This window comes from Cupressus sempervirens, chromosome 6 (assembly GCF_028749045.1).
Source record: "Cupressus sempervirens isolate cs-2001-9-10 chromosome 6, ASM2874904v1, whole genome shotgun sequence".
Lineage (NCBI taxonomy): Eukaryota > Viridiplantae > Streptophyta > Pinopsida > Cupressales > Cupressaceae > Cupressus > Cupressus sempervirens.
In genome coordinates, this window is record NC_143123.1 from 596,313,439 (window position 1) to 596,325,988 (window position 12,550).

The 12,550-nt window shown below is 39.7% G+C and overlaps 1 protein-coding gene across 2 annotated transcripts in view; it reads left to right on the forward strand.

Moving 5' to 3' along the window:
- The window catches only part of LOC149553656 (Rhodanese/Cell cycle control phosphatase superfamily protein), a 139,942-nt gene that overhangs the window by 30,097 nt on the left and 97,295 nt on the right, over positions 1-12,550 (forward strand). For both annotated transcript variants that reach the window (XM_089789055.1, XM_089789057.1), the window contains one exon: positions 2,435-2,488. In XM_089789055.1, coding sequence (XP_089645181.1) covers positions 2,435-2,488 — 54 coding nt within the window. The remainder of the gene's footprint in view (positions 1-2,434; positions 2,489-12,550) is intronic.

Consider the following 12,550-nt stretch of genomic DNA (forward strand, 5'->3'; position numbering starts at 1 on the left):
AGGTGCATGAAACTATGCTCATACGGAGTCCAATTTGAGTCAAATGAAGATCAAATTGGAACATATTGAATTATGAAGAAGACAAGACCGCCCCATAGCCAAACCTTTGCATCAGAAGACCCTCTATCGACAATAATTAGCCTACGAGGATCACAATAACAGGCTAATCTCTCAAACTCTGATGCTAGTCAAAATGGGGACATTACAAATTAAAAAATTTCCAAGATTTTGAAACTTTCCAAGATTTCCAGTTTTTCCAAGATTTCATTTTTTTTGAAGATTTCCAAATTTTCAACATTTTCGATTTTTCCAAGCTTTCCAATTTTTTATTGAGGTTTCCAATTTGTCAAGATTTCAAAATTTTCCAAGATTTCCATTTTTTTCAAGATTTCCAAATTTTTCAAGATTTCCAATTTTTCCAAGATTTCCAGCTTTTTCTTCCATGAAGGAGACATTTTCCAACACAACCATTGTTTATGACATTTTCATACTTTTCCACTTTTGGACATTTCAAGGGTGTTTCTAGACATAACCTTTTTCTGATTGACTACCTCCCTTGCTCTTTTTTCTTTATATAGAACTACATAGCCTTTTGTCTCTTTATCAACTAGAGCTCACTTGTCAAAATAGACTTGTCAGCAAAAGACTTTCTAAAAATAGTAAGTTGTTCCAAGGTCAAAAAAAGGCCAATCGAAGAGGTAGCAAAATTTACTCAAGATAAACTTACTAAAATAAACACTTTTAAAAATAGTAAGTTATTCCAAAGTCAAAATAAGGCCATTCCAGGATGTAGTGAAAGTGACTAAAAATAGAAATTTCTAATAATAGCAAGTATGAAAGATCAATTCTCATTCATGCTTGACCTAATTCAAAGGCAAACAAACAAACTCTATTCTAGGCACTTGGTGGACAACACTTTTCTTATTTTGAAGGATTTTCCTTCATTCCATGGAATCCATACTTGATGTGTTTTGGCCTCTAGGCAGGCGTTTCTTGCTTTGAAGGATTTTTCTGCTTTTGGAGGACTTTCCCTCATTTGAAGGAATTTTCTGCTTTTAAAGGATTTTCTTTCATTCCATGGAGTCCACTTAGTTTTTATCATTCTTATTGCCATGTAATCAATACTTAACTCAATTTTATCTTTTCTCCATGCTTGCTTAAACAATCCTTGTATTCGCCTTTATGATCATGGGTGTTCCAGTTGTTTTCTTTCCTCTTTTCTTTTTTTCCTTATTGCATTTGAAGGGGAGTAAGGACAGGATTTTATGGGGATTTCCCATTTGGGTGCATGTGATTCAAATCAAGTATCTGCATTACACTTTCTGACTTTTATTTAAAATTTCTGTTGTCCACCAAATTATGGCACCATAGGGAACTTTGGGCATCTTGCAGATACTGCTTCACCCAGGGAAATACTCTGGAATTCCTTTCTCAACTCAAACCAGGGCCCTCTTCATGTTTTCTCATGCTTATTAGTGTTGGGCCTGATCCACACTTAATCATTCCAGCCTGTTCTACAAGTCTCCTTAACTTTGCATCGCTGCTCGAGTTCCGAAATTGTTTTACTGTCTTGTTCAAAAGTTACTTTTCCATAAGATTCAAAGCTTGACATAATTCTAAATCAGGAAGCCCCTGAAATTTGAAAGCTTGAATGATGGTAGATGGAATCTGACTTAAGACTTGGTCAACACACTTCTCAATTAGTCAACGGAAGGAAATAAAGGAGATCGACACTAGAGCTACCAAGAAAACCAGAACCAAAATGACCAAGTGGACAAAAAGAGAGGGGGTCCCCATTTGCAATGCCGCAATGTGTGAAAAGGTCACAACAGTACCTAAAGTAAAATTGGACTCTAATGGCCCCAAACCTAGATCCAGGCCTGTCTAGCGTAGGTAAAGGGGTCTGTTGAAGTGTACTTGGTAGCTTAGTCTGCAAGAGATGGCACTACTAAATGGTGGGAGGCTGCACATAAGAAGAGACCATTAATTGTTTATTTTTAAGACTGATATTGCCGCACATAACTACATTGTTGCTCACTTTTTTAATTGTAGAGACATATTCAAGACATAATATTTTGCACGGGCTCATTTTATATTATGAGTAGTTGCATTTAAATGTTAATACAGTTTTAAGTTTATCATTGTTTAGTTTGTATGAAGTTAGTTTTAGGTATTTTAGTTTATTATTATTTTCATTTATTAAGTTTAGCCTATTATTTTATTTACCATCCCCGTACAGTCCCCAAAATTCATTTTTCTTGTTCTTGAAGGCTTGTTTCCTCTCATACCCAAAACTTAGAGGAACACTATGTGAAACTGATAAAATAGGCTTTAGTCGATTGCCATTTCAAAGTTTTAATAAATTTTTAGATATACCAATGTAATTGCATTTCTTGTTGTGAATTAAACACTATAGGATTTTGTATTTTTACAGGGCCAGAATATAATGGGCCGCATATACATAAGTCAACAAGGCATCAATGCACAGGTCAGTTACTTGCCCTCATGATAATTTCTGTTACTTTATTGTGTTTTTTGATGTCATTTGTTCTGGATTAATATTCATCCTGTCTAATTGGTGCTCATAGCTGGATTCCAGTTTTTTCTACATAATATCATTTCGAATTGGATTCCCAACTACTTAATCTTTTTGTCAAGATTGTTAGTTGTAGTTCAATATTGCTTTTCAATTTCATTCCCAGATTTATTAGACTATTGCTGTTGTGACTAGGACCCTTGTCGATAACATCACTTAATAATTATAATTGGTTACCAACATCTCTATTGGTTATTCAGTTTTTGAGGTTATCATCTTTGCCTCTCTATTCCACACAAGCAAAGGAAACATGCAGAAACACATATTACATCACAATTATCATATTTTCATGACATTGTGCTGGATAGACAACCTCCTAAATCAATTTTAGGCATTAGACAAATCTAATTGTCACATAGACAGACAATGTTTCAGAAACCAATAGCATCAACAGTTTTAGCTTGTTAGCTATGGAATACCTACCATCCTACAAGCTGTAGATTCAAATATCAAGAGTGGTCCAAGACATTTATATCCTGCTGACATTAACAACCTTAAATTGCATGACCCACCAAGTGTGCTGGAGCAGATACATGTTCTACATCTGTAGAACACCATTTGAGAGTACCAGTCTACATTTTCATCTTCTGTTTCAGAGGGCATGCTACTGAGATACCAGGACTAGGAATGAAAGAAGAAAGCAGATAGCAGAATAATTGGTCTCTGAGGAAGGAAGCATGCTTTGACAAGATAAGCTGGTATTCCTACCCATACATTGGCAGTAATTTTCTTATCTAAAGCAAAACTGGGTAACACTTTACTCAAATGTGAAACAAATGCTGAGAACTTAATTAGATTTTATTTCTTTCCTCATTATATCTTGTACTTCATGTTAGTGACATTTGGTGTTGTATGTTATGTTTAAGCTGGCCATTTAACTCCTATATTTATGTTTCCGTCTCCGTGTACTATCTTCTTTACAATGGCTTTTTAGTTATGCATGTGTTGTGAAGTTTTCACTCCATCACTCCATTGCAAATGGGGACCCCCTCTTTTTGCTTTAGCAGTAGTTGTAGTGGTCTTAGGAGGTTATAACGTTTTGGTTAGCAACAATTTTGGGTGCCTAGGCCTTCATAGGGGGTGAATTTGAGCAATTTTGGCCTGCTGGGAAGTCAAGTCTGTCAGAAATATGCCTGAAAGTTGGGCTTAGCTAGTCAAGGAGATGGAGTTGAAACCAAGTGATTTGTGAGGAAATGAGTCAGAATCATTAGAAGATCCTTGTTCCAACTTCAATTTGACCTTAGAAACCAGGACAAGTTGTGAGAGGTTAAGATGCTGAAGGCATGCTAATATTTTATATTATAACTCCTATGAAAATTAAACCTATCTCAAACAACCTGATAGTATATATATCAATATAACTTAAAAGTATAAGAAAGGAAATAAATGTGACTTAAATGTTATATTTGTATAAATTCTCCTGCCTCCTGAGCTGAAAAATGACTAAGTGTTGAATTAGGAAGTTATTAAACCTATTTCAAACAACCTGATAGTATTTATATCAATATAACTTAAAAGTATAAGAAAGGAAATAAATGTGACTTAAATGTTATATTTGTATAAATTCTCCCGCCTCCTGAGCTGAAAAATGACTAAGTGTTGAATTAGGAAGTTATCTTGCAAGAGAAATTCTCAACACTAGGTTGAAATCCGACCATGTCTTGGGAAAAATCCTAACAACTCCCCAAATTATGACCCTTTGGAAGATGGTTCTTAAGTGTAATTTATAAAGAAAAGTGCAAAATGATGTTTTCTTTTGACGAAGATTGGCTGAGGTACATAGTTTGTCCCAAGGACATGGCAGACTCCATCTACCGCTTGGGAAAAATCCCAATGAGGATAGGCAATTGTAATGGGCACCCCTGGATGTCCCAAAAGAACTAAACCAAATTGTTGGAAGGAATTATGTCAAACAGTTTGCATTCAACTTCTTATTTCTCCGTTTAATGTTTTAAACCCCTTATAACTCCGGAAATCAAACGTTTATTTGTTTGTTATGTTTCGTGCATGGAATTGGTATCATACAACATAAACAAGAAAGAAACTGCAATAGTATGCAAAGTGGAAATGAACTGCTGTTAATAAAATGTTATTTTCAGAATTCATAAAACCAAATACATGGCAGATTTATCAACTCACTAATTACTTCAGCAGTATTGACATAATACTCCAGCCCATGGCTTTCGAACTTTCTGCTACAATACTTTGTCCTTCAATCAGTCCACTACCTTCATAATACCATTCCCTCAAAGCGGCATAAGCATCGGACAAGTAGTGAAGAAGATATGAGCAAAATACCAAATCTGCCTGTAGCCGGAAATGCAATTAAACTGCCTGAAAATGAAGCCAATAAAAAAGAATTCCAAAGGTCAAACCCCAAGGGAATGACGTCTAGAATGTTACAAGAGAGGATAGACGTCCTCAAATGCCAAGAACGGAGCTGCAACTCACACACCAATTTCTTCTCATATTCAACCTACCTAATGAAGCCACAAATGCTTCCTTTTATTCTATTTCCAAGGGTCCGCTCAACTCATATGGGCAATGTGGGATAAAAGATGTGTAATATATAAAACATATATTAAAATACCCCTTATGTCTCCCTTGGGTACACATCACCATAAAATAAATATTAAAGTAACACTTTTAATATTTTACAATTAAATTAGACGTTACTTTAATAAAACTTTAGGCATTAAAATGTATTAGCAATTGAACTCCGAATAATGCGAGTGATAGCTCATCGGAAAGCTCTCACCGAGGAGTATCGAATTCAATCACCAAAATTGACCTGCACTGTGTCCTGCCGACTTACTAAAAATAGTAAGTATGCCTGAAACTGAGTAAATCAACTTCGTTTTGGCCCAAACTGGAAATGACTAGGCCAAAACACTTCAGGATCCCATTAAACCCTTCATTAGCCCTTGGGACCATGTAGAACAAGGCTAACGCACACACACTTGGTCAACTGCTAAAATGGGGACATTACAGTCCGCCCCCCTTGAAATTGCTTGTCCTCAAGCAATCTCAGTCCAACCTGTTGAATAACCTGCTCACTCTCCCATGTAGAATCTTCATCCGGCAGGTCTTTCCATCTGACCAAATACTCCTTCACTATCCTGTTTCTAAGCTTCCTCTCTCTGGTGTCCAGAATAGCCTTGGGTACTAATACAAGCTTCCCCTCCTCATCCAAAGGGGGTAAATCTGCAGAAGGCACTACACTCTGACCAATGGCTTTCTTAAGCCTAGACACATGAAACACATTGTGCTCTCGATTGCCCTCTGGAAGCTCAAGCTCATAGGCGACTTTGCCCACTTTGCGAATCACCCTGTAGGGACCATAAAATCTAGGTTTCAACTTTTCAGCTCCGCTCTTCTTGAGCGATGACTGTCTATATGGTTGTAGCCTCAAGTAAACCATATCCCCTATCTCGAAGCTACGCTCTATTCGGTGCTGATCAACATACAATTTCTGTTGATTCTGGGCCTGTTGTATATTCTCTTTGAGCACTTTCAAGATGTCTTGACTATCCTGCAATAAGTTTTTGGCTTTGGGCACTCTACTGTCCCCCAAAACTAAATCCATGAAGCTAGGTGCTTCATAACCATAGAGTGCCATGAAAGGAGTCATCTTGATGGACATATGATAAGTGGTGTTATAACAATACTCTCCCATATGCAACCATCTGATCCAAGCCTTTTGTTGTGTAGTTACATAGTTCCTCAAATATCCTTCCGCCCATTTATTCACAATCTCTGTTTGCCCATCTGTTTGCGGATGATAACTAGTGCTAGGTGTAAGATCTGTACCACACAACCTAAACAACTCTTGCCAAAAAACACTCATAAACTTACTATCCCGGTCGCTGACAATGAATCTGGGCAGCCCATGTAATCTGAATATCTCTCTAAAGAAAAGATCTGCCACCTGTGCTGCTGTGTAAGTGGACGGAATAGCAAAGAAGTGAGCAAACTTCGTCAAGCGGTCCACCACCACATAGATGCAATCCCTTCCCTGCACTCGTGGTAAACCAGTGATGAAGTCCATCGAAATACTTTCCCATTTCCTATCAGGAATGGGCAAGGGCTGTAATAAACCTGCAGGAAATGTGTGCTCTCCCTTATTTTGTTGACAAACCACACACTCCCTGACATACCTCTGAACATCATCCTTGAGCCCTTTCCATGAAAACCGCTCTCGGATCTGCCTGTAGGTCTTGAAGACTCCCGGATGTCCAGCTGTGGGTGCATCATGAAATGCCTTCAATATCGCCTCTCTCAAATGTGATGACGAAATCAAATAAACCCTATCCTGAACTCTGATCAATCCATCTATCACCTCATAGCGATCATCCTGTATGGTACCTGAAATCAATTCAGAAGCCCAAGCATCTCCGACATACTCTGCTATAATCCAATCTCTCCAATCTCCTGAAATCTCTGCTAGAGCACATAAGTGAGGTCTCCGAGATAAGGCATCAGCCACCACATTTTTCTTACCTTTGACAAACTCTATGTCAAAGTCATAAGCCTGCAATTTAGCCACCCATTTTTGTTGCCGGTCATTAAGATCACGCTGGCTCATGAAGTATTTAATACTGCTGTGATCAGTCTTGATCACAAAACGACCACCTACCAAATATGATCGAAATTTGCCAATGCATGCATTATGCCCAACATCTCCCGGTCATAGACAGAATAACTTTTCTCAACTCCCCGGAGCTTCTTACTCTCGAATGCAATGGGATGCTTCTCCTGCATCAATACTGCTCCAATCCCATCACCTGATGCATCACAATGAAGCTCAAAAGGCTTCGTGAAATCCGGTAGAGCTAGAACTGGACATGAAGACATTACCTGCTTGAAATGCTCAAAACACCTCTGTTCTGCCCCTGTCCACACGAAGGCTCCTTTCTTGGTAAGATCTGTCAAGGGTGTAGCAATCTGTGAGAATCCCTTAACAAACCTCCTATAAAAACCACATAAACCAAAAAATCCCTTAAGCTGTGTAAGGTTTGTGGGAGTAGGCCACTCTACAATAGCTCTAATCTTTTCGGGATCAACCCGAACGGCATCTGCACTAATGATATGCCCAAGGTAAAGGAGCTCAGTCATGCCAAACTCACATTTAGATTCCTTGGCATACAATGACTCTCTCTCTAGAATAGATAACACCTCCTCCAGATGATGCAAGTGCTCCTCCCAGGTCTTACTGAAGACCAAGATGTCATCAAAGAAGATCAAGACAAATCTCCTCAGCTGCTTCCTGAATACCTGGTTCATACAACTTTGAAACGTAGCAGGCGCATTGGTTAGACCAAATGGCATAACCATGAACTCAAAGTGGCCATGGTGACATCGGAAGGCTGTTTTCTCAATGTCCTTTGCTCTCATCCTGATCTGATGGTATCCAGATCGCAAATCAATTTTGTGAAGAAGCATGCCCCGTGCAACTTATCAATCAGCTCATCAATCCTAGGAATGGGATACCTGTTTTTAATTGTTTTCTTATTCAGTGCCCTGTAATCGATGCACATGCGCAACGTCCCATCCTTCTTCTTTACCAACACTACTACTGAAGCAAAGGGGCTCTTACTGGGCCTGATATGCCCCATCTCCAACAAATCCTTAATCGCCTTCTCTATCTCATCCTTGTGTTTCTTAGGATGACGATAGGGAGTAATCATAACTGGTTTGGCTCCCTCCTCGAGCTCAATAACATGTTCCATCCCTCTGTCAGGAGGAACCCCATGAGGAATATCGCTAAATACTTTACCGTGTCTATCAAGTATCTTCTGGATATCTGGTGGATGACTCTTTTCTTGTGGCTCTGGTGAAGTTGGCATAGTGTAGCACTCTGCCGCCCACTCTATGTCATCATGACGAAAAAGTCTCTACATTCTCCTCAAGGACACTACTCTGCAACCTCCATCTGAAAGTCCTCTAAGTACCACAATTCTGCCCTCATGCTGGAATCTCATCTCCAATTTCGCTAGATTGAGTGTGAACTCAACTAGTGAAGCCATCCATGTCATGCCGAGGATGACATCATAATCTCCCATGTCCACAACATAGAACTCATCCTCCAACTCGTAGCCATCTCCAAACCTGATGCGAAGATTAGACATCTTTCGAGTGCATAATAACTTATCACCGTTAGCCACCATGACTTTAAACCCATCATGCTCCTCTGTCTGTAACCCTCTCCTGGCTACCAACTGTGCATCTATGAAGTTATGTGTAGCCCCAGTGTCAATAAGAGATATCACTTTCTGCCCCTGGATAGTACCCCTGACCTTAAATGTGATTGCCTTTTGGGCCCCTGTCAAGCGTGCTAACGATCTATCATCCTTAGGAATGTTGCTCTCCTCTATAGTGTTACCCTCATCTGAATCGGAGTGCCGATACTCCCCTTCTGACTCTGACTCTTCTGCTGAAAAATACTCCATTTGATTTGCCTTAGTCTTGAGAGAACATTTATGAGATAAGTCCCAAGGCTCTCTACAATGGAAGCACAGCTTCTTCTTTCGAAGTTCATTCAAGGTTTCATTGTCTAGTCCTTTTGATCCTTCTTTGGGTTTTCTATACTCTTTCTGAAACGGTTTTTTGTCTTTGTCCTTGCGGTAGGAAGAATCTGTTGAATGGTTTTTTCCTTTGTATATCGAAGGGGCTAAATCTCGTGCCTTTTTAGTTGCTTCAGCTAAGGTGAGTGGATCATGTCCCTTCACCCAACCTCATAATGGATCAGCAAGACCATCACAAAATAACAACACCAATCTCCTAGGAGAGATATCAGTAACAAGTACAGACAAGCGCTGAAAATCGGCAATGTAAGCATCCACAGAACCTGACTGTTTTAACTGTGCTAGCTCCTTGAAATGTAACTCGGGATCCTTACTGTCAAATCTCTCAATCAATGTTTCGGTGAATTCCTCATAGGATGTAATCTGATTATGCTCCAAAGTCACCATGCCATGATGCCACCATTCATGTGCAACGCCATCCAAGTGCATAGCCGCATACTTGATAGCCTCCTCCTCAGGCATAGGATTTAGCTGCAAGTATGTATCTACCTTCTGCACCCAAGCTCGTGCAGTCATCTTCCCTGAAGCATCATAATAAGGTAAAGAAAGTTTTCCAACTTTCTTCCTCAGCTCAAAGTTTTGATTCCTCCCTCCTGCTTTAGGCATGTGTCTCATCCTCAAGTCCATATAATCTCTAAGGGAAATATCCGCCTGAAACTCCGGTCCACTAGCCTCCTAGTCCCTCCTGAACTGATCCTGTAACTCGGTTATCTGCGGTTCGTTTACTGGTTGAACCGGATCTCCAGGTGGGAAAGTGGGCAGAAGAGGTCTCGAGCTCGCAGTCCGCGCTGGGCGTGCAACGTGTCTAAAGTTATCAGCCTCATTCCCATTGTTGCCGTGTCCATTATTACCATTAATGTTATTCTCAGGACCATTGTTGTTGCCTTGGCCTCCATGGTTATTGTTTCCCTCGTTGTTATTATTTCTGTTGTTAGCATCACCTGGATTAATATTGACACCCAACTTTCTTCCTCAGCTCAAAGTTTTGATTCCTCCCTCCTGCTTTAGGCATGTGTCTCATCCTCAAGTCCATATAATCTCTAAGGGAAATATCCGCCTGAAACTCCGGTCCACTAGCCTCCTAGTCCCTCCTGAACTGATCCTGTAACTCGGTTATCTGCGGTTCGTTTACTGGTTGAACCGGATCTCCAGGTGGGAAAGTGGGTAGAAGAGGTCTCGAGCTCGCAGTCCGCGCTGGGCGTGCAACGTGTCTAAAGTTATCAGCCTCATTCCCATTGTTGCCGTGTCCATTATTACCATTAATGTTATTCTCAGGACCATTGTTGTTGCCTTGGCCTCCATGGTTATTGTTTCCCCCGTTGTTATTGTTTCCCTCGTTGTTATTATTTCTGTTGTTAGCATCACCTGGATTAATATTGACACCCATCTGTCTAGCCATGAGCTGCAACATCATGTCCATTCGCCTATTCTGCTCCTGTTGCATACGCTGCCCCTGCTCTAATGTATCTAGTAACTGTCTGAACAGTACCTCTCCCTGATCTGGACCAACATTTCTGCCTCCGCCTAAGCCTGTATTCCTGTCATCTCGATCTCCCATATTATTGTCCTGATCAAAGAATATCTCCTCTGTGTCTGTATGGTTGGATTCAATGTCCACCTGCACGGATGTACTAGAATGTTTGCTTTGCAAGTCTGAAATCCTATTTTGTCTTGCTCTGGTATCGCGGAAATTATAAGACCCCTGTCGCATGCTCAAACATAAATGCTTAGCCTGTGTTTTTTACTTACTTTTTCCCTCTATCCGGCTGTTCCAAATTCCCTATAAGACCTCCACAGGATGGCAGGACTTATAGCTCTGATACCACTATAATGGGCACCCCTGGATGTCCCAAAAGAACTAAACCAAATTGCTGGAAGGAATTATGTCAAACAGTTTGCATTCGACTTCTTATTTCTCCGTTTAATGTTTTAAACCCCTTATAACTCCGGAAATCAAACGTTTATTTGTTTGTTATGTTTCGTGCATGAAATTGATATCATACAACATAAACAAGAAAGAAACTACAATAGTATGCAAAGTGGAAATGAACTGCTGCTAATAAAATGTTATTTTCAGAATTCATAAAACCAAATACATGGCAGATTTATCAACTCACTAATTACTTCAGCAGTATTGACATAATACTCCAGCCCATGGCTTTCGAACTTGCTGCTACAATACTTTGTCCTTCAATCAGTCCACTACCTTCATAATACCATTCCCTCAAAGTGGCATAAGCATCGGACAAGTAGTGAAGAAGATATGAGCAAAATACCAAATCTGCCTGTAGCCAGAAATGCAATTAAACTGCCTGAAAATGAAGCCAATAAAAAAGAATTCCAAAGGCCAAACCCCAAGGGAATGACGTCTAGAATGTTACAAGAGAGGATAGATGTCCTCAAATGCCAAGAACGGAGCTGCAACTCACACACCAATTTCTTCTCATATTCAACCTGCCTAATGAAGCCACAAATGCTTTCTTTTATTCTATTTCCAAGGGTCCGCTCAACTCATATGGGCAATGTGGGATAAAAGATGTGTAATATATAAAACATATATTAAAATACCCCTTATGTCTCCCTTGGGTACACATCACCATAAAATAAATATTAAAGTAACACTTTTAATATTTTACAATTAAATTAGAGTTTAGATGTTACTTTAATAAAACTTCAGGCATTAAAATGTATTAGCAATCGGACTCCGAATAATGCGAGTGATAGCTCATCGGAAAGCTCTCACCGAGGAGTATCGAATTCAATCACCAAAATTGACTTGCACTGTGTCCTGCCGACTTACTAAAAATAGTAAGTATGCCTGAAACTGAGTAAATCAACTTCGTTTTGGCCCAAACTGGAAATGACTAGGCCAAAGCACTCCAGGATCCCATTAAACCCTTCATTAGCCCTCGGGACCATGTAGAACAAGGCTAACGCACACACACTTGGTCAACTGCTAAAATGGGGACATTACAGCAATCTGCTGGTCCCTTGGGAAAATTCCCAACAAGTCTCCAAATCCTTCCTTAAGACAATGGAAAATTGCAAGAGAAGAGGTGATTAACAAAACTTTAGGATTTGTGAGTGAGAAATTTAGTAAGATCCTAAACTTGAATTTTTTTTTGATGATGTAACTTTTCCCCAAGGAAGGGCGGATTCCACCTTCTCCTTGGGATTCCACCCTCTCCTTGGGATTCCAATCCCAACAAAGACCAAATTTCTGCCCCTATCAAGTGACAAACCCTTATAATTGCAATTTGATCCTGATCAAATATAGTGAAATCTGAATAGGGAATGATCTAATTAGCAAAAGTTTTGATGAGATAATGATTAAGTGTTGGGTGGAATCCCCAAGCCATGCGGAATCTGC